We start from the raw sequence: 22,505 nt of genomic DNA, 5'->3' as shown, positions 1-22,505 counted from the left end.
GCAGAAGCTTTTTAGTTTGACATATTCTCACTTGTTTATTTTTGCTTTTGTCACCAGAGCTTATAGTGTCAACATTCAAAAATTTATTTCCAATGCTATTATCAAGGAGGCTTACCCTATATTTTCTTCTGTGAAATTTCAAGTCATACATTTATGTCTTTATTTTTGAGGGGTGTGTTTATGACTGTGTATGTGTGTGTGTGTGGTGGGGGGACTATAATCTATTTCATTCTTTTGCATGTGGATATCCAGTTTTTCTCACACCATTTATTGAAGAGGCTGTCCTTTCCCCATTGTGTATTCTTGAAGCCTTTGTCAAAAATTAGTTGGCTATATGTTTGAGTTTATTTCTGGGCTCCCTATTGTTTAATTGGTCTATGTATATGTTTTTATGCCAGTACCGTACTGTTTTGATCACAATAGCTTTGTAATATTTTGAAATCAGGAATTGTTATGCCTTCTTTCTCAAGATTTGTTTGTCTATTTAGGGTATCTTGTATTGCCATATGAATTTTAGGATAAGTTTTCTATTTCTGTATAAAATACCATTGGATTTTTGATAGAGATTACATTGGATCTTTGGATTGCTTTGTGTAATGTGGATATTTTAACAATATTAATTCTTCCAAAACATGAATATGGAAGCTCTTTCCATTTATTTGTTTTTCAGTTTCCTTCATCAATATTTTGTAGTTTTCAGTGTACAGATCTTTAATTTGCTTGGTTAAATTTATTCTTAAGTATTTTGTTCTTTTCATATTATTGTAAATGGGATTGTTTCTTTGAGTTCCTTTTCGGATAGATTGTTGTTGGTATAAAAAATGTCAATGATTTTTGTAAGTTGATTTTCCTCCTGGAACTTTATTGAATCTAGATATAGTTCTGTTTTGATGAAGTAGTTAGGGTTTTCTTTGTATAATACTCTATCTCTGCAAAAATATAATTTTACTTCTTCCTTTCTGATTAGGGTGCTTTTTTTTTTTTCTTGTCTGTTTACTCTTGGTAATACATCTAGTACTGTATTGAGTAGAAATGATGAGAATAGGAATCCTTGCTGTGTTAATTATTTTAGATTAGAAGCTTTCCGTTTTCTGGGGAGAGAAGGCACGGGAAGTGCCCACTCACTTGTTCAGTCTCATGGAGGACTACCAATCTGTTTTCTCCCAGATTAGAAGCTTGACCCTCAGGGACCAGCTAGGAAAGTATGCTGTCAGCCCCTTCCAGGGAGTAGGTTGGAGCTATAGATTTTTGCTTGCTCCCTCTGTACTGAGCCCAGAGAAATAGCTACTGGAAACGCTTGTGCGTCTCTTTGAAACTGACTCTTTGAGGACTCTTGAATGCTGAGACCCATTAGATCTCAGAGCTGTTGATTTGGAAGCCAGTACCTCAGGTCACAGCCATAAAAGTTGGGTTGCTGGATGTGTGTTCCTAGCCCTTAGATCCTTAGGGAGAAGCTAGGTTCCTCCCCAATTGTAAGGCATTGTGCTAGTGGTGGTGTTTGTAGCACAAATGTGCCTCAGCAGCTTCCACCTGTTTTAATGTGGGTATTTTCTCAACATCCAGTGTTTAGGAGTCTCTCAACTAGTTTCTGGATTTCTGTTACAGGGAGTCGATCTGTGTGTAGGTGGTTATGCAGTACATCCTTAAGAGGAGGGAACATCAGGACACTCTTACTCTGCCAATTTGCTGACATCCTTTCTAAGATTTGATTGTCTATTAAAGGAGCATTAGGTACCTGGCAAGAATATATAGTAGCCAGAGTTGTAATAAATACTGAACAGAGAACGCGGGAGAAAGAGCTAATTAGGGCTGACTCTTAACTGTGGTGTTTGTCAACACTGGTTTCCAGGCAAGTAGGCGTTTTCTCGAACTGATCATGATTAAAGAAAAGCAGAGTGAGGAGTAGTGATGGGAGTGCGATGGCGCAGTGGGAAGGGAGGAACCGTCGAAGGAGAGATCGGGTTTTGGGAAGACATGAGGAAAGAGGTGTATAAAAGCGTATGTCTCTTAACCATGACTAGATGGGCATTTCTGGTATGATTTATTTTGTTTTGTCCTTTAAGAGGTAAGTTAAGCACAGAAAGTCTTCACTTTTCTGCTCAGAGACCCTAACTTGACCCCCGTATGGTTCCAGAATGAGAAAAGCTGCTCAATCCTACCTGCTGCCTGTATCTCCGACTTTCACTTATTTTGAACATCGAAGAAAAGGGAAGTCAGCGAATAGGCAGACATGAAGACACAATAAGATCGAGTCGGTGCTTCAAATACATTTTTAAAATTAAACCATTTCTGTTTAATGTTCAAAATGTTATAACATGCTAGGACTACTAAAAAGCACTTCCCAAGCAAAAGAAAACAAAAGGGGCACGGGCACGCCGCTCGAATGTGCAGCTGCGTGAGTCCACGCCCCCTTCTCTGCCTTGAACGATAAAGAGTACTTAGACATTTGCTTTTCTTTCTTGTACCAAGTTGTCTTTGCTCTTTTTGAGTCTGTATACAGAGGGCAGATATTAATAGTGGTAGTTGTAAAAATAATAAAAATAAAAAGAACAACATACGATTACAATTACAATCCCCTTCTCCATCTCATCTCACTGAAGGATGAGGAGACCAGAGCTATGAAAACGCCATAAGGACGGCAGGTCCTCAGATTCCCATCCATCCCGAAGCCCTCAGGTTCATTAAAGGTAGCCTCCAATTATTTATGTCTGAAATTTTGGATGATGTCTGAGAGAAAATCACATTTGATATCTTATCTACCACAGGGTAGAGATCATGTTAGTACTAATATTCATGCTGTTATGTACTACTACCAGTCACAATCCACAAATACTTTCCTCATAAGTTATTTACATTTGGGCTTCAATGTACTTGTGAGTTGTAAAACACTATTCTGCTTCATACGTTAAAATTTGTCTCTAAACCAAAATCACATAACTGCCAAATAAAATTAGTTTTCAAACTTGTTTCTCTGATTTGAGATCTTTTTCATCTTTCCCACCACTGTCACCCACCAAGCTCTCCTTGCCCCCAAATCTGAGGTAAGTTGGTAAAAATGTAAAACTCCTAAAATTGAATTGCATTATCTCCAGGCTTGTCCTTATCAAGGTGCTGGCCTGTCTCTGATGCAGAATATATATAACGTACATTGGGATACAGCCTGTGACGATGGGCCATATCATCTGAAACATCTGGCTAAGGCTGGCCAGTTGTATATAGCAGGTATTGATAAAAAATTATTCTTATAGTTTTGTAATTCAACAGCTTCTGTTATTTCTGACTCTCTCTGCAGATTAATAATCCTCACATTTTTTAAATGGGAACAGATAACCAGACGTGGGCGAAAGAGTTTATTCTCCTCGGCCTGTCCAGTGACTGGGGCACTCAGGTCCCTCTCTTTGTTTTATTCTCCCTCACATACCTGGTGACCGTGCTGGGAAACTTCCTCATTGTTCTTCTGATCAGACTGGACAGCCGACTCCACACTCCCATGTATTTCTTTCTCACCCACCTCTCTGTCGTCGATGTCTCTTATGCCACAAGCATCGTCCCTCAGATGCTGGTGCATCTTCTTGCAGAACATAAAGTAATCCCATTCGTGAGCTGTGCATCCCAGTTATTTTTCTCCTTGGCCTTGGGTGGGATTGAGTTTGTTCTACTGGCGGTGATGGCCTATGACCGCTATGTGGCTGTGTGTGACCCCCTGCGATACTCGGTCATCATGAGTGGAGGGCTCTGTGCTAGGTTGGCCATCACATCCTGGGTCAGTGGCTCTATCAACTCTCTTGTACATACTACCATCACCTTTCAGCTGCCCATGTGTGCAAACAAGTTTATTGATCACATATCATGTGAAATCCTGGCTGTGGTCAGACTAGCCTGTGTGGACATCTCTTCCAATGAGGTCACAATCATGGTTTCTAGCATTGTCCTGCTGATGACACCTTTCTGTTTGGTTCTCTTGTCATATATCAAGATCATCACCACCATTGTAAAGATTCAGTCCACAGAAGGAAGAAAGAATGCCTTCCACACGTGTACCTCTCACCTCACAGTGGTTGTCCTGTGCTATGGCATGGCCATTTTCACTTACATCCAGCCCCGCTCCGGCCCCTCTGTTCTTCAGGAGAAGCTGATCTCTCTCTTTTATGCCATTTTGACACCCATGCTGAACCCCATGATTTACAGTCTAAGGAATAAGGAAGTGAAGGGGGCCTGGCAGAAGCTGTTAGGGAAATTATCTGGATTAACATCAAAACTGGCAACTTGATGAATCATGAGCATCATTCAGAGAAAAGAGCTTTGGCTGTGTGTTCTCCCACCCAACTCAGATATGACAATCATCAACTGCATTGCCCTGGCAACCAGGAAGGAGATAAAGAAACAAGTACTGATTGTGTGGGTTAGAGGGCTGACTAGTTGGATTGGCGTATGAGAGCTGATTTTGTCAAGCCATGTTCAAGTGCTTCACATGGACTGTTTAGACTTAGATATACAGGACTTGGGAGACTCAGAGATATAGAGACTTGGGGAAGACCCAGAGATACAGGGACTCAGAGGGGGAGACTCAGAGATATAGAGACCCAGATGGAGACTCAGAAATATACTCAGAGATATAAAGATTTAGGGAGAGATACTCAGAGATAAAGAGACTCAGAGAAATGGACTCAAGAGCAAAAGACTGAGAATTATGAGATTCAAGAGGGAGAGATTCAGAGATAGAGGCACAGAAGGGAGAGACTCAGAGATTGAGACTCAGAGAGGGAGACCCAGAGATACAGAGACCTGGGGAGAGTCTCAGAGATATTCCTCCGACCCATCCACCCGTCCTACCTATCCCACCCATACATCCCTCCTGTCCAGTCCCTCCCATACAATCCATTGCTAAAGGTCTTGTTTTTCTTAGCTCCAAGCCAGGCAAGACCTTTCTCTTGAGCCCTAAACATATTTGCCCGGTTGCTTGCTTTACACCTTCACTTATATCACATGAATCTCATTCTTAACATAGTTAGAAGAAAAAAAAAAGAACTATTGCTCTTGCTGCTTCTCGCGTGGACACGGGACACATGGGTGGAAGTCTCCCCCAGTCCTGTGGAGGGGAAGGGAGGAATGCACGGAGCTTCTTCATGCTCATTGTGCTGTGCTTAACACCCTCAGTTGTGTTTTTTCCATGCAGGGTGGTTTTACTTTTATTAACAATTTTGAGTATTGAAGATCCCTAAGTCCAAACGAAGGCTCTAGGAGGTTGTCTTCCTTAAAGTGAAAAGAACAGTAAAGTTTTTAAGAACATTCCAGAATGTGGAGAGCAGCCCAATAGTAAGCAGCTTCTGTCTAGAGACTGGCATAAAAAGTCTTCTTGCCTATGCTCAGATTAGATGATGTACCACAGAGTGTCTCAGCGGTCCCCTGAGTCACCTGGCCTGGGAGCTACTGCTCAAAGGAGTGTGGAGATGGGTGAATCGAAATGAGGAAGTTGAGATGTAATCACATCTTCATGCTCATGAAATGGATGACAGTTCTTACCATTTGAAGGTGATATCACTGAACACTCAGTTGTAACTCCCCCTCCCCCGAGAAATTAAAGTTTGGCAAGTTTCTTCCCATGCCCCAGGGACAAGGAAACAACTTTCATTGGCAAAGTTGAAATATAGGTTAGAATGTTCAGTGCAGAAGTGACTAGACAGGAAGAGGGAAAATAAAAGAAATCTAATAAACAAAACATAATTGGCCCCTTGAGATGTCATAAGTAAAGTTAAAGTTACCTTTTCCAATTGCACTTGCTTCAAGTTGCACAACTTTCCCCACCCTGCACAGGACGGCCTCCTCCACTCTCCAAAGGTGAGTCTGGCATTTTTCGGTCTTCAACACTTACTTAGGCGCATAAATTATGAAACCAAATCCTGCAATCCATGGCTTCTTCCTGTAATCTTTAAGCCCAAGATTATGGTGGTTTGACTTAACTGTCCTCTAGTAGAAATTTGTCCTGAGAAAATATGTTCTGGCTACTCAAGTTAGGAAGCCACAACTGTTCAAGTGTTTTAAGGGTTCCCCACTTGTGATGGGCCCGGGCCTACTAATGAGTCAACATCAGGTCTGTAGTCTCTATCTGTCCTTTTCACTGACTCCTGGAAATAGGGGTCAGGGGCCAAGTCTGTACTGATGGACATTTTCTTTGCAGATGCCAGGAGAAAGATAACCCTCAGAAACTAGTTTATTTCTCTCCATATAGAATTTCTGTGTAGGGAAAAGTATTTAAAGTAACATCCCTATCTGAAATGCTTCCCAGGACTGCAAATCGAGGGCTAGGTCCCAGTCTCCACACTTGCATGCTGAATAGGTTACTTAGCTAGTGCATGTTTTTAAAAGTCTTACACTTATGCACTAAACATCGTAAGTTTATTTCCATTTGTATTTTACAAGTTTACTTTCATTTGTATATTAATCATTTTTGTTGTTTTTATTAATGCTAGCTAACTATGTGTATTCCTCTGGGAAAGGGATTATTTATGCTATTACCTTCATTTTACAGATGTGAAAACTGATGTAGTAGGATTTTAGGAGAATATGTGCATTTCTATAAAGCATCAGTCCAGTGGAAAGGGTCTTCGAAAATGAAAATAAGATGTTTGAGCTGCATAAAAATGATCCAAGGGTGCAGCCTTTTGTTGGTTATGATAAATGCAGATATTCTACTTGTAATTAAAATTTGTGTCAGCTACTCCTGTGACCGTTCTAGCTTGGTGTTCATTCTCTAAGTACTCTGGGCAAAGAAGAGAAAACCTGATAGCGGCAGAGGGCTAGAAAGGTCTGAGTGGGGCGGAGGGGAGACAGGCCCACGGGAGGCAGTATGATCCTGCAGCCCTGGCTTCTGCTCCAGCTCTGTCTGTGCCATCTGCCCCGCTTCCTTTCTTCTCTCCGTGCATCCTGCTTGGTCGTCTTGTCTTCATCCAGTATCCGTCTCCTCTCAAAACTAGGCTTACATAAAGGAACATGGGTTTATGATCATTTCCACTGTGCTTTGGCAATACAGGGATGATTCTGGTGAAGTATTTGTTCCTCTTTACAAAGGAGATTATGATAAAGGGGCTGAAGAACAGAAATTAAGCTCGTGTGAAAATAATAATGCCAAATATATATCCACTAGCTATGTGTGTCTGAATCTTTTATTTTTTGGTGAGGAATTTTAGGTTTTTCAGTAATGTAACTGAAAAGAAATTGCGAAGATTCGTATGTATGTTGGAGGAGAGTGTTCTAAATTTGGACCTCTCTGTCCAAGTTTTCTGAGGATCCATTGATTTTTCTTGTAATTGTATTTCCACCATGATAGAATCAAATTCTAGAAAATCTCACTGCAAGGAAGGACTAAACAACACTCCAGGACTGAGTACCAGGATAAATAAAATATTGGAAGCCCTCGTATATAAAATAATAGATAACTAGCAATGTGTAAATTGATTAAATGCTGATAAAATGGATTTATAAAAGCTTATTTCAATTTTTCATTGTTTGCATTTCTTTCTTTCTTTTTTTTTCATTTTTATTGCCTTGGCTTCTTCATTGTGCCCTTTTTACTTTGTCTTCCTTTCCGATTTCCTTTTCCCTAACTATTCATTCTCTCTCTAATATTTTACTTTTTTCACAGATGGCTTATCAGTAACCTCTCCCATTTATTTTCATTAACATTTCAATATCCTCTCCTTTTCTTATTTACCCATTTTGCCTATCTTTCTCTTTCAGATATTTGTCTGTTTACATCTACTAGTTATTTATTTAAATTTGGGCTAGTTTTCTTTATTTTTTTTGAGAAAGACATTTTATTAATATATATCACCAGTCTGGGAAGCCTTTTTCATTTTAAATCAATGTGAAATTCACATAACTCAAAATTAACTATTTTATAGTGTACAGTTCAGTGGCATTTAGTACATGCACAGTGTTTTGGTTTTATGCATGTGACTATATAGCTAAATAGGTATGAAAAGAAGTCTGAGAACAGCTTGGGCATGAGTGAGTGTGTTCGTATATGGCATCCCAAGGGACACTGTGGAAAGCATTCCTGTGACTGGAAAGAACTGGTTCTTAGCTCCACCTTCATAATGACTTTGGCTTCACTACATGGCCACTCAGAGTTTACCTCTGCCTTTCATATGATTGCCAAGTAACCTGGAAACAACCTTCTTTTTATGTTAGTGGGACAGTGACTATTTACACAAACAGTGGGGGATGTGTTGGCACTATTTATAAGCACTCACTGCTATCTAGTTCACTGGACTTCTATCTAGTTCCCCTGGGGAGACAGCTCAGAAGGGACAAATCTTTCCCACCAGATAAGACTCATCCCCGCAAGTCCAGAATCCTATATCAGGCCTCACCTTTTACCTGTTAAGGATATTCTTTTGGCTATACAAAAATGTCCTCAGGTTCACATCTTTTGAAAGTTGATTTTTAAATGTTAAGTACTTAATATATCTGTTCCCGATATTAGAGCATTTTCGTGTTCTTATTGTACATAATCAGAGCCCTTCGTTTATTCTTAGAGGAGGAAGAATCGACTTCCTGCCATGGAGCCCCCCATAAGCTGTCATATTCGTCACCCAGACACAAAGAAGTGTGATTACCTTTTCAAGTTTACAGAAGAGGCCAGTTAACCACATCCTGCAACAAGACAGTCTCTAATGGGAGACATGTGCTGTATTCCTCCTCCTCTTCATGTTGGCGACATGGCTTAGAGCCAGACTTGAACTTCACAGGTGAGTGGGAGGGGCCTACTCTGGTCCACCATGGCTTCAAAGTGAATGAGACCAAAGTGTGGAGGAACTCAATTAGTCCTCTTGGTAAGTCTCCTGATTTTTGTGTTAGATGAATCCACAGCCATTCAGCAATGGCTGTTGTGCTGTGTGCAGGTTCATGCCGTGTATAGGAGTGGCATGGTGGTGTGTCCCAAATTATCAGATAATCAGTTTACCTGCTAACTTCACTATCTGCTCCACCTTTTTCCATCTGCAAAATAGAAGTGATAAGCCAAAGTTCAGAGTGTTGTTGTGAAAATTATTATTTGTGTATATAGATGTATATTTAGAGCAAGTGTTCAGCAAATAAGTGTTTATATCAACTTAATATAGAAAAAAGTACAGTTATGGTTTTAAATTCTTCTCTTAACATTCTTCCCACCCCAGGGACTGTTTGCACTCTGTCTTGGCAAGAGTGTTTCAGGAACTTGTTCGTTTTCTTCCCACTGTCTGCCACCAAAATAATACACAGGATTGAGAAGATTTTCTGAAACCGAACCTGACCATTCAATGATTCACAGGGTAATTGACTTGGATAAGTTATTTGAAACAATTTTACAGAGAAACAGGTTTTACTTTGACTTTAACACATCACTTTTTAAAAAATATCAACTATATTTTATTAAAAAATTGCTCACACAAGTATTGTGTCACTTGGAAATACACTTGTCTGCCTAAAGTATTGAGCAAAAACAGCATGGCTTTACACACAAATACCCTTCTTTGGAAATGTGTTCAGAGATAGGTAGGAAAATACCACTTGTTTTGTTGTTATTTGTTTGCTTTTTAAAAACTGACACACTTTAAGTCCTGATTATAGAAGTGTAAATAGTATAAGTGAATCTGCCATTAACCATCACCTTCATGTCCATGCCACCTAACTGTGCACATACATACGTGCTGATAAACCTAGAGGAGTTGCTGTATCACAGTTCCTTTTGAACCCTTGGCAGACAGGACTGAAGGAAGGTTATTGATGATAGGTCTAACATATAATGTAGAAGAAAGTCACTGGTATGCCTTTAAAAAATAGGGCACCATAGAAACACTTATTGAAGACAATTTATCCCACTTTGGTATGTTTTAGTTTTTATTTGTGATTTGTGTAGTTGTTCAGTTTAAATATTTAGTTAAATTCTAACACAAACTAGTAAGCACAAAATAACTATTGATTTCTTCAACGTCTATGTTACCAACAATTTTTGAAATATATGTATATGTATATACACACATATTTGCCATCTGTAGCCATTATGATACTAGGTACAAAAAATAAAAAGATAAAAGCAAACATTTCCATATGGAGGAAATATAGTTCAGATATTCATATTTAAAATGATATCCCTAGGGAAAGTAGTTATAACGAATTTTCCAGAAAACTTCCTTGCCTATGAAAATGGGCCTGATGACCCCCACAGTTCCAAATATTCTGAAAACTATAAGGGTAGGAAGCCATATGTTGGGAACAATGCAGCTGGATGGGGAAGGATGGATGAGTCTTGCAGTTAGCCGTATTTTATAGTGTGTTTTCTTTAGCTATTGGTAAATCTCAAAAAAAAAAAAAAAAAAAGAGATTCAGAAGTACATTTACATAGGGCTGGGCAAGCACTGTAAACATTACCTGTCCATATTTTTTATCAGGGCTTCATGGTTAGGAAATTTTCCAACTAGTTTAATGTCAATATTTTCTATTCCAGTGTTAAAAGAAATTGATGTACAAGTAGGTATAATACAAAGGTTTTCAGCCATGAAACTAAACAAGTTGTTAATTTTGAACATTCTGAAAAACTATTATTCTTGATTATAAACTATTTGTCATGAAGATTTTGAATTCTTTATTTCATCTTTTGACTCAGTGCCGAATCTTCCTTACACCTTTAAGGATTGTATATTTCTTTACCAGTCTTGTAGCTGAGTGTCTTGTTCCAATTAATTTTGATGAGATGACTGAAGCTTCTATTGTAAGGGCTTGAATGTGGTATCTGACATTGTTTTATCATTTCCACTAATTATTGTGTGACAGTTAATTTCCGAAAGCTCTGTTTTTAAGAAATTGCTTGAAATTTTGGACCTTACTCAAAACAATACTAAATTCTGACTATTTTATGACTAACCATCTGAATATTACTATCTTTATAATTATGAATTAAAACCTTAAGTCTTCCAAACCAATTGATATAAGTAGTATGATATCTAACAATTATTCTAAAAATTTTTAGGCTTTCAATAAATGCAGCTGTAGTCTGCTGTCTATAATTATAGAATGAATAATATAGAAGCCATTGGAACAATGAATTTTCATGTGGATCTATCACAGAATTGTCTCTAAGACCTCAGACTCTCATCTGTATACTTTAGTTATGAATCACTTCTTTTCTTTGGTAAGTGAGCAAACAATAAAGAAATTTTGGTTCGGGGTCAAAAAACTACTAGTGCCTATGTCATCATGTTCTGTAATTATGACCTGATCATCCTTCTATCTTCACTGGCAAGGACTAATCAGTTTTACATTGTGAAATGAATGAGCTTTCCTTTCCTGAGAAACACTGTTACTAAGTAATAACCTGACATCATTAAACACTTCATCAAATTTGCCCCCATAAGAGATGACGTTTAGAAGCTCTGTATAACTTCTCTTCATGTGACTCTTGATTCTTGAAGCTGGCCATCTTGCCCAGCTGAGCCACATTGGTGTGAGGCAGGTGAAGAAGAGACCTCCTACTTGAAACTCTAAAAGTAAAAGGCAAGTTACAGAAGATAAATTTAAAATCACTTAGTAAAAAAACTGTAAGAATATGTAAAACATTCAGGGCTTCATAGATCGATATATCACACCGAGGAGAGGCAAGTAGGGTTTTGTCAGAGATACATAGAAAGGAAACTCAGTAAACAAAAAGAGGTTAAATGGTACTGAACATCATTCAGAAATCAGAATAATCTGCCTTGTAGACCAAAAACTTTCTCACCAGAAAGACAGGAATTATCTCCTATAACAAATTGAGTAGGATTTTAAGTCTAAATACTTCATTAATTTTCTTTCCCAGTTTAAGAGCAGATGTTTGAGAGAAATTATGTTACAGTAAATTGAATTCCAAGAATGTAACTTATTTTTTTCCTTCATTTCCAGCTGCACAGCTGGGTCCCATTGTCTTCTTCATCTATGGATATGTTCAAGCAGAGTTTGGTTGGTGATTTGGCTGAGATGTTCTAGGAAAACTTTAAAAGTTCAGATGGGCAGGTTCTCCATATGGTCTAAGAGCCACTCTTCTAATCCCGAGTTTCTGTCATTTGTTATTTTGACATCTTTAGTTTGGTCTTCAGAAATTCATGAGCCAAGAAAATAAAACACAGACATGGGTGAGTGAGTTCATTCTGCTGGGGCTGTCCAGTGACTGGGGGACTCAGGTCTTTCTCTTTGTCTTGTTTCTGACCATGTACTTGGTGACTGTTGTGGGAAATTCTCTTCTTCTTCTTCTGATCAGACTGGACAACAGGCTTCATACCCCCATGTACTTCTTCCTTACTGTTTTATCCTTTGTAGACCTTTGTTATGCAAATAGTATTGTCCCACAAATGCTGGCCCACCTGCTCTCAGCACAGAAGTCCATCCCATTCCACAGCTGTGTGCTCCAGCTCTATGCCTCCCTGGCACTGGGTGGGTCTGAGTTCTTCCTGCTGGGAGCTATGGCCTATGACCGCTATGTGGCGGTGTGCCACCCACTGCACTACACAGTCATCATGCACGGAGGGCTGTGCCTGGGGTTGGCTGCTGGCTGCTTGGGGGCTGGTTTAATTAATTCTCTGATGGAAACAATCATCACTTTTCGACTTCCCCTGTGCCACAATATTATTAATCACTTTGCCTGTGAGACCCTAGCTGTTCTACGGCTAGCCTGTGTGGACATTTCCCTCAACATGGTCATGGTGGCCATCTCAGGGTTTCTGGTGATCATGCTTCCCTGTTCCCTGGTTTTATTCTCCTATGGTCATATAGTTGCTGCCATTCTGCGCATTCGTTCTACTCAGGGACGTAGCAAAGCCTTTGGGACTTGTGCCTCTCACCTCACTGTGGTTAGCATGTGCTTTGGGGCTACCATGTTTACGTACCTGGGGCCACGGTCAGCATCTTCAGTGAAAAAGGAGAAGATGATTGCTCTATTTTATGCTGTGGTGGCACCTATGTTAAACCCTGTGATCTACAGCTTGAAGAATAAGGATGTCCTGGCTGCTCTCTGGAAAGTTTTAGAGAAGTTCAGAGTAAAGAGTAGACTGTAAGAACTTACTGTTATCTATCATCAAAACTGAAAAGGAGATCAGATAAGTGTAGGTGGGACTCCTACACTTACGCTCAAGAAGACTATTATGATCAGCTCCTTGCACTAAATAAAGTGTCCTCTCCCCCCCCACCCCCCGCCGATTAATGAATTTTCTTACATAGGTCGATATCACATAATTTACGTGTCAGTGATCCATGAGAGCCTCATCTTAGATCATCTTGTCTCAGCTATCCACATTTTTTATTAGTGTATCAATGCCCAAAGGAATGACCCACGGCTTTAGCAAGCAGACCTGGTTTGTGGAATGAATAGACAGGTGAATTCTACCTACTAGGTCTACCTCTATCTTGTGGAACAGAATGGAGAATGTCTGTTCCTCTTTCTACATGACAATATGTCAGTTATTTGTAGAACAACCTGATTTCCTCCAGAATAATTACAAATGGTTTCTTCATCTCTTTCTTGAATGACAGCTATTTTATAACTTTCAGCACCTTTTATGCATTAATCTAGAAAGTGAAATGGTATCCTGAAATAAATAATATACAATATTTGTTTAGACCAGTATGCTGGATCCACTTTCCTTTTCAAGAAGCAAATTTGTTTTTAAGATACAAAATATCCATGGCTTTACTATAATCTTATCATAGTAAAATATAAATATAACATAAAATCTGCCATTTTTGCCATTTTTAAGTGTACAATTCAGTGGCATTAATTGCATTCGAGATGTGCAAACATCACCATATTTATTTCCAAAATTATTCATCGCCGTAGTATTTTATTTAACTAATTTCCCAAGACCTGTTTCCTATACACTGGTTACAAAGTCTCCGCACCCTTTGAACTCTTTTTTTTAAAACTTAAATGTAGGTACATATATTTAGTTTTGCTAATTTTATTATCGATTTTCACATATCACAGAGCCTGCCATGATTATTTTGAATTATGAATCTCCAGTTCTATTAGTTTACTTAATCTTTCTGTTCTATAAATGTAATAAGCAGAAAAAGTTATAAAAAGAAATATCAAAATAGTACATGTCAATTATATATTACTGTGAACCTACATCCAGGTAGCAAAAATGGGTCCAGATGTCATATATAACCTTTTCAGACTGGCTTCTTTGCCTTAGTAATACACATTTAAATTTCCTCTATGTCTTTTCATGGCTTAATTTATTTCTTTTTAGAACTGAATAATATTCCATCGTATCTACCACAGTTTATCCATTCACTTACTGAAGGACACCCTGTTTGTTTTTACATTTTGGTAATTATTAATAAAGTTTCTGTAAACATTTGTGTCATGTTTTGTGTGGACATATTTTTTGATTCCTTTGAGTAAATACCAAGACCTATGATTTCTGAATCATATGGTAAATGTATGTTTAGTTTTGCAAGAAATCATCAAACTGTTTTTCCAAAGTGGCTGTACCATTTTGCATTCCCACCAGCAATGAATGAGAATTTCTGTGGTTCCATGTTTCACCAGCAATTGGTGGTGTCGATGTGCTGAATTTTGGCCATTCTGACAGATGCGTAGTGCTATTTCATTGTTGTTTTAATTTTCACTTCCCTAATGACATATGATGTGAAGCATATATTTTCATATACTTATTTACCATCTGTATATCTTCTTTAGTGAGGTGTGTGTTAAGGTATTTGGGTCGTTTTTAATCAGATTGTTTTCTCATTGTCAAGTTTTAAGAGTTCTTTGTCTATCTTTGATAACCGTTCTTTATCAGGTACGCCTTTCGCAACACCTTTTTTCCAGTGTGTGGCTTGTCTTTTCATTCTCTTGACATCCTTCACTTTCCAATTGTGACAGAAATACATATTTACATATGCAAGAACACAGGAACATTCATCCTTTCATTCTTTATTAAGATTGTAACAATTACAACAAGAAAAATGTGAAAACAACTTGAGGTAACAAAAAATGGCTTAAATAAAGAACTGGCAACATAAAAATTAAGTGTGAATAAGACAAGCAATGAGCTAAAACCTTCTAAGTATAAAATTAAGTTTTAAAAGCTATATACTTTTATGTTTTTTATGTATTGAAAGTGAAGAAATCAAAGCCAGAGTAATCAATACAAAATGAAGCTGCTGCCCCCCCTACCCCAACAATGAGGACTTAGAGCCCAGTTGAGAAAGAGGTTTTAATTAGATCCGATTAATCGCTTTTCCCTAAAAGACTATCCCAAAGAATTCTTCCTGCATCAAAAACCTGTTTATCTGAGGCTTGACAGGAGGTCCACACTTTACAGGTTGTCCATAATCTGTGCTTTAAAATCTCAGTTTGCCGAACACAACTGACCAAAATACTATGACCTCCTGTGATACCATAATCATTTTCAGTTGTCATCTGAAACTCATGCTCCGTTTTCAGCAAAAGACTCCATATGCTGAGTGTCTTTCTTGAATACATTCTTCTTTTTTTTTGCTCTAACTTTAACCTGGCTTTTCACTGAGAATTCTTATTTCCCTCATCCCTCTCAAATACAGACCCTTCGCCTCCGATATTTCCTCTGATACGGGGTAGGCAGGTAAAGAGGGTATCTTTCTTGATGCTCTGCTACTTCCATTGCTTTTTACTCTAAATAACTTTAGCTTCTCTGAAGCACATGCTGTCAAACTATAGCACCATCATCCCTTCTTTTCTTCATTTACTATCTATCCTCCTTGTAAAACTGTTTTACCACTAATTTTGTCATCATATGTAAATTTCTGCATCTATGCAGGAGATCCATTTGGCATCCTGGCCTCTCAGTTGAGTTCTATCTCCTTCCTGTGTTTTCGACCACTAACCACCTCTGTCACCCACTTCTGTGATGGTGCCCTTTCTATTGCCAATCACTGCATTGCCTCTAACATCTCCATATCAGGGACCCCGCTCTGACTGCTCGCTCCAATTTTTATCTTTCCAGTTCATATCATGTAGTCTTATCACTTCATTAGATTTTGACCTCTACTACCTTAACACATTTTTCTCATCTACACTTTGTCTTATCACCCCTCTTACCCAGCACAGGTTCCATGCCCATTTGTATGATCATTCCTTACATATACTCTGTGGTCATCTCAAGGATATTGCATCTGCAGTTAAACCCCCTCTCCTATATCCAGAAGCAGATTTACCATGAAGCTAATAAACTTAAGCTTCATGGGTTTTTACTTGCATGAGGTCCTCCAAGGTACATGGTTATGTGTTTTTGTTTTTTTAAATATGCCTTGTGAAAATTTTCAAAATTAAGAATTTTAATTGCAGTTGGTTGGGCTAATATCACTTCCCATTCTTACTTTCCATTTTTCATACTTACCCTAGAGGCAGGTAATACTAGAGAGGCTATGAGCATTTTGGGGATCCAACTAATGGAAAATTGAGTTGAGGTACTGAATTCATTTCCTTGAGCTGCCATGACAAAGTACCACAAACTGAGTGGCTTAAAACCACAAAAGTTCATTCCCTCATAGTTCTGGAGGCTAGAAGTTAGATCAGAATGTCAGTAGGGCCATGCTCCCTTTGCTGACTCTGGGAAAGAATCATGCCTAACCTCTTCTGGGTTCTGGTAGCCCCAGATGTTCCTTGGTTTGTGTCAGACTAATTCCCATCTCTGTTTACCTCTGTCTCCACACGGCTTTCTTCTCTATGTAGCTCTTTGTGTCATCTCTTCTTATAAAGACTCCAGTCATTGAATATTGGGCCCACTCTAAATCCAGGATGATTTCACCTTGAGAACCTTAAGGAATGAAATTTGCAAAGATCCTATTTCCAAATAAGGTCGCATTCTGAGGTTCTGGGCAGACATGTATTTTGAGGGGACACCAGTCAAACCAGTGTAGGTACACTTGGTTCGAATTCAGTAGGACACATTTTAATATGATTCACAGTCCAATTTATTGCTAGTCACACAGGTTGGCTTTCAGGAATGGCTTTGAAGAATACTACTATTCACTGTGCTGCTTCAGCCAGTGTCATGAATGGAGATGAGTGTTAGTCTGGAAAGTTCTTCCAAATCTTATTGCTTACTTGAAAGAGGTTTAATGAGCCAATAGGTATAAAATAAAGTAATTCAAATAACATAAAAAGAAGCAGAAATGAGAAGCAAAGAACAAATGAGGCAAAATGGAAGCAAATAGCAAGATGGTAGGTTTAAATGCAAGTTTGTCTATAATAACATTAAATGAAAACTGCCTAAGCATAGTAATTAGAAGGAAATCATATGATAAAAACAGATTCAGTGCTGTAGGCATTTAAAAAATAGATTTAATTATGTGCTCTATACAGTCAATTTATTTTTAATATAAAGACATAGATGGATTAAAAGTAAAAAGATAAAAACGACATACCATGCAATACTAAAATCAGAAAGTTAGAGTGTATTAACATCAAATGAAGTAATCAGAAGAAAAAAGAATATTGGAGGAAAAATAAGACAATAAGAATATTGATTAATCAAGAGGACAAATATTCTAATCTACTAGACCTACAAATACATAAAAAGTACATAGACAAATTCACCACCATTACTGGAGATGTTAACATAATTTTTCAGTATTTGATAGATCAAATAGATAAGAACCAATAGATATAACATCCTTGAAACAACCTGACCTAATTGAAAGTTTTAGCACACTTCGTCCAGCAACAGAAGAATACAAATGCCAACACTTGTAAAATAATTGAAATCATTAAGAATATCTTGTCTGAACATAATGGAATTAGAAATAAGTAAGATAAAGACCTCTGAAAAATTCCAAATATGTGCAAACTGAACCCTATTTATTCTAAGTAATCTATAAATCACAAAGGTAATTAGAAAAATATTTGATTTGAATAACAAGGAAATACAACATATAAAATTTGTACCTGGCAGCTGAAACGGAACTTATAAGAAATTTTAAAGCATTAAACGCTTATGTTAAAAATGTCTCAAATCAATGACTCAAGCTATACCTTTAAGAAACTAAACAAAGGAGATAAAATTAAACACATAAGATGCAGAAGGAAAAAAAATCTGCAGAAAAACAATTTGAGAAATTCAATGTAACCCAAATCAGGTTCTTTCAAGTTTAATCACATTGATAAATCCATAGCTAAGACTTACCAAGAAACAAAGAGAAAAAACACAAATAACAATATTAAGAAATAAAGAGACACATCTTTACAGATTCTACAGACATTAAAAAATACTAAGGCAATATTTTTAATAGATTTACATCAGTTATTTTTAGAACTTAGATACCTGGAAAGTAACTTTTGAACTTAAATAGATACCTGGAAAGTAATAAACTACCAAAGCCCCCATAGGAAAAAAATAGGTAGCTTGAAAATTTTCTATGAAAGAAATTACAGTTAAAAATCTTCCCACAAAGAAAACTTCAGGTGCAGGTGGCTCCACTAATAAATTCTACCAAAAGTGATACATAATACTAGCTCTATACAAATGGCTAGAAAATATGAGGGGACATATTTACCACATCATTTCATGGAGCCAGAATTACCTTACACCAAAACCAAACCAAGACATGAGAAAAGGAAACCAGAGACCAAAACCCTTCACGAACAGGCACACAGCAGTTCTAATAAAATATTGCCAAATAAAATCCAATAATTCACAAAGATATAATGGATCATGACCTTGGGGAGTATATGCAAGGAATGCAAGTTTGGTTCAGCATCAAAAAATAAATCAGTGTAGTTTATTCTATCAACAGATTAAAACAATAAGCAATTGATTATCTTGATAGATGCAAAAGAGGTTAATCAGCATTATTTTTTAACAAAGATTTTTAAAAACTGGATATAGAAGGGAACTTCTTAACTTGATAAAGAGTTTGTATAAATAACTTACAGCTAAAATATACTTAATGGTAAAAGACTGAATAATTTTCCCTGTGAGATTGAGAATAAGATCTGGGTGTTCATGCTCATCATTTTTCTTCCACTGAAAATTCTAGCCAAAGTGTTAAGGCCAGAAGAAGAAATAAAAGGAATGCAAATTAGAAAGAAAGAAAATCATTTTTATTCTCAGGCAGCATTATCATCTACATAGAAAATCCCAAAGAATCTACAATAAAGGTCCTAGAATTAATAAAAGAGACTGACAAGATAGAAATATGCAAAGACAGTATATAAATAAATATATAAATATATAAATTTATGTGTCAATATAAATACATGTAATATATGAATATGTAAATAAATGCATAGTGTGTATATATATACAGTTGACCCTTGAACAATGGAGAGTTAGGAGTGCTGACCCTTTGCACAGTCAACAATTCATGTATAGTTTTTGACTCCCCCAAAACTTAATTACTAATAGCCTATTGACCAGAAGCCTTAACGGTAACATAAAAAATCGATAGCACATGTCTTGTATGTTGTAAACATTGTATACTGTATTCTTAAAGTAAGCTAAGGAAAATGAAATTATTAAGAAAGTAATAAAGAATAGAAAATACATTTATAGTATTTATTGAAAAAAAATTCACATAAGTGGATCCATGCAGCACAAACCTGTTTTGTTGGAATATATATTTACTTTAATGATGTTTCAGTAAATATCACTGAGTCTAGGTGTAGGGAAGCCTAGACTCTATCTCTCCATAAAAACAACTAATAAACTGACAAAAATCTTTCAAACTGTGGAATTTAGTAAAAAATTGACAACAAAGAAAGGAAAGATTAATGAAGAATGAAGCTGCTGCATTGTGATAACGTAATGCTGGGCATTTCAGTTGCCCACCTGTCACCCCCCTCCCGGCCCCCCCCTTCCCAGACTGGTGACAGTCAAGGTGACAGCCCGCATTTCTGGTTTAGGTTGCTATCCAAAAATAGCAAGAGAAAGCCAAATGCATGCCCTGGGCTGGACACGGGCTTAGAAAAATCTTGAACAAAACTTCAGTCTCTGCACAGTAGGAAATAGAGGTGAAGGCAGTGTTGTAAATAGCCTAGGTAAATTTTGAAGGAATGCCCCAAACAGAACCAAATATCTAAGTTGTGATTAGATAACAAACTGTGATAACATCCATATACTGGAATACTACTCAGCAATAAAAAACAAACAAAAACCTGTCCCTTACGATTAAAAAACATGGACATAACAGGAGACAAAAAAAAAAAAAAAGACAGTCAAGGGACATCAGGACCTGAGGGATAGCACGACAATGAGTTCTCTGGGTTTTCTGATTGCTTCTCGTATATCCTAGACAGAGATCTTCAGAATTCTCCAGGCTGGAGCTACCAACAGATACACATAACAGATCCAAGAAAAGCCTATATAGTTGAATTCTAGGATAAGACAGTATCGCCATGTCATAGGATATAGCCAGTTTGTATCTGCTGAACATCTCCAACCTATTTGGAGTTCTTCGTTTGGAATTTGCACTCAAGATATCTCGTATGAAGCATCGCAGCCACAGTAATCCATAGAACTCTTTGGAGAAGGGCACTCCCCTTTTCAGTCTCCTTGGCAACTGCCACCACCCAGGTGACCAGAATGTCATTAGTGCAACTGTTTGGTGGACACTAATTTTATTTTTATTAATGACTACCACATCACAGTATACTTAAAATCCCTGTTGGAAAATTGTAAATAATATCAAATTACACATTCTAGGGGATGTCAATTTTTCTGGGACTTTGAGATAAATCAATGCCTGAAATTTGAAAGAAGTACGTTATTTTTACTTGCTGCAGTTTGGTTTTCATGCTTCAGCCCTACAGAGAAACTGTATTAAAGGCTGCTTAGTTATCATCACCAAGTTTGGCAGACTGAATTGTTTACCACTGTCAATATTTTCATTTACCATTTCATGAAACCACAGTGAATTTGACAGGTTATAGCAAAGTGATGTAAAATATTGGTCAAGTGGCTCCCAAAGGCAGCTGACAAAGTAACGATGATCCCATCATGATAAATTCATTTAGCACACAATTATGGCACAATCATTTATGACAATAAAATAATTAAAAAATTTACTAAAGTGCAACAAGTAAGTACTTTGAGTATTAATATCTTTTTGAGCACTGATAAAACTCCTGTTTCAAGTAAGCTGATGATTGAATAATAATTGAAAATACATTAATAGATTTAAAGGTAGTAATTTTTTCTTCTTTATATTTCAATAAAGAATGAATTCGAATGTATTTTTTTCCCAAAGCATGTAGCCATAAGTAGATTTTCACTTGTATGGAACTAGTATCTAAAACAAACCAGACTGCCACAATAGGCACAGAGAAATTTTTCATGGCTCCCACAGAGACCTCAACTGCCATCAGCAAGGTTTTTTTTCTCTTGGGTTTTGGCAGAGATGGAAGGAAAGTCTTGAAACCATATAAAGCCCTCAGAATCCAAAGATCTGTACAGCTTGGTGTGCCTGAGACCACTGCAGCTTTCTGCAGGCAGGCGATGGGTGTTCTGGCCCCAGGGTGTTCAGAGAACCAGCGTGGTGCCACATCAAGCACCACCGTGGTCTCAGTGCCTATAGCTCACCTCTCATCTAGTGCCGGCTGTCAGTCTGGAAGCACTTGGGTAACCTGTGCCCATTCACTCCCAGGTTTAGAGAGTGGGTTCCTCCCATCTGTTCAACACTTGAATCTTTCTTTTCTACTTCTTCCTATTTTAGAATTAGTGAAGACTTTTTTCCCACATTCCACCCCATCAGAGGCTGCCAAGCCAAGGTAAGTGTCCCTTCTTAGAGCATCACTTTCTGCTTATGCAGGCAGCTCTGTTCCAGGCTCCTATGGCACAATGATGTTTAAGTTCTAAACATTTAATTCTATAGTCACACTTTTCCCTCTATTCAAACTCTATTCCCAGTTATCGGAGAGGGTGATTGATAATCTCATATTTTGAACTCTTAAATGCAGCCAGGTATGTAGTGAGCTGAGGGAACATACTTCCCTCTACTTCTGAGGGGCATCTCTTCATTTTGTATCAGAAATAAGTGCCCAGATTCTGACTTCAACCTGCAGATCCCTGCCGTGGCTTCTGGCTTTCCGCACTGCAGGCTGCTGCGTCTTCCCAGCACTTCCTTCGTGATGGTGCTTGCAACGACTGCTGCTGTTGTAGCAGGAATGAAAGTTATATTTTCATGAAATTTGAATTACTTGGAACCTACGGATGAAATTATGCAGAATCCAGACAAAATTAAGGGAAAGCCCACAAATGACAGGCACAATAATAGAAGCAGCTGTGATATTTGATCTTAGATCAATGGTAAAAATCTGTTTGAGGGGTAGCAGGTGTGATTACACTATAATGGAGTAGAAACTATTATGACTGAAAAAAGTCTAAATTTTATGGCAAAATAATACACTGACAAATACAGTTAATTCCTCCCTTAGTATGCAATAATTAGTGCCTGTTCACTCTTCATTTAGTTGATAAGGAATAGGAAATATTTTTTGTTGTTCAGCTTCCTCT

The 22,505-nt window shown here is 37.6% G+C and overlaps 2 protein-coding genes and 1 long non-coding RNA gene across 5 annotated transcripts in view; all 3 read left to right on the top strand.

The window, feature by feature from the left end:
- LOC118610757 overlaps positions 1 to 9,941 on the top strand; it is a 167,487-nt gene extending 157,546 nt beyond the window's left edge. For all 3 annotated transcript variants that reach the window (XR_004954016.1, XR_004954017.1, XR_004954018.1), the window contains 2 exons: positions 8,538 to 8,750; positions 9,177 to 9,941. This is a non-coding gene — a long non-coding RNA (uncharacterized LOC118610757). The remainder of the gene's footprint in view (positions 1 to 8,537; positions 8,751 to 9,176) is intronic.
- On the top strand, positions 3,185 to 4,360 carry LOC107516937 (olfactory receptor-like protein OLF3). Its single transcript, XM_016157174.2, has one exon. The coding sequence runs from the start codon at positions 3,317 to 3,319 to the stop codon at positions 4,268 to 4,270; it is 954 nt and encodes a 317-aa protein (XP_016012660.2). The 5' UTR covers positions 3,185 to 3,316; the 3' UTR covers positions 4,271 to 4,360.
- Positions 9,942 to 10,499: 558 nt separating the features above from the next.
- Positions 10,500 to 13,656, top strand: LOC118610755 (olfactory receptor-like protein OLF3). Its single transcript, XM_036230762.1, has 2 exons — positions 10,500 to 11,170; positions 11,917 to 13,656. Exon 2 carries the CDS (start codon positions 12,117 to 12,119, stop codon positions 13,062 to 13,064), a length of 948 nt encoding a protein of 315 aa, XP_036086655.1. The 5' UTR covers positions 10,500 to 11,170; positions 11,917 to 12,116; the 3' UTR covers positions 13,065 to 13,656.
- Positions 13,657 to 22,505: the final 8,849 nt, after the last annotated feature.

Source organism: Rousettus aegyptiacus, unplaced genomic scaffold, assembly GCF_014176215.1.
Source record: "Rousettus aegyptiacus isolate mRouAeg1 unplaced genomic scaffold, mRouAeg1.p scaffold_m13_p_13, whole genome shotgun sequence".
NCBI classification, from domain to species: Eukaryota; Metazoa; Chordata; class Mammalia; order Chiroptera; family Pteropodidae; genus Rousettus; species Rousettus aegyptiacus.
Note: the sequence above shows the minus strand (reverse complement) of the source record. Positions and strands in the feature narration are given on the sequence as shown.

Excerpts from the sequence above, each read along its gene's own strand:
- LOC107516937 (XM_016157174.2), top strand. The coding sequence starts at position 3,317 with ATGGGAACAGATAACCAGACGTGGGCGAAAGAGTTTATTCTCCTCGGC.
- LOC118610755 (XM_036230762.1), top strand. The coding sequence starts at position 12,117 with ATGAGCCAAGAAAATAAAACACAGACATGGGTGAGTGAGTTCATTCTG.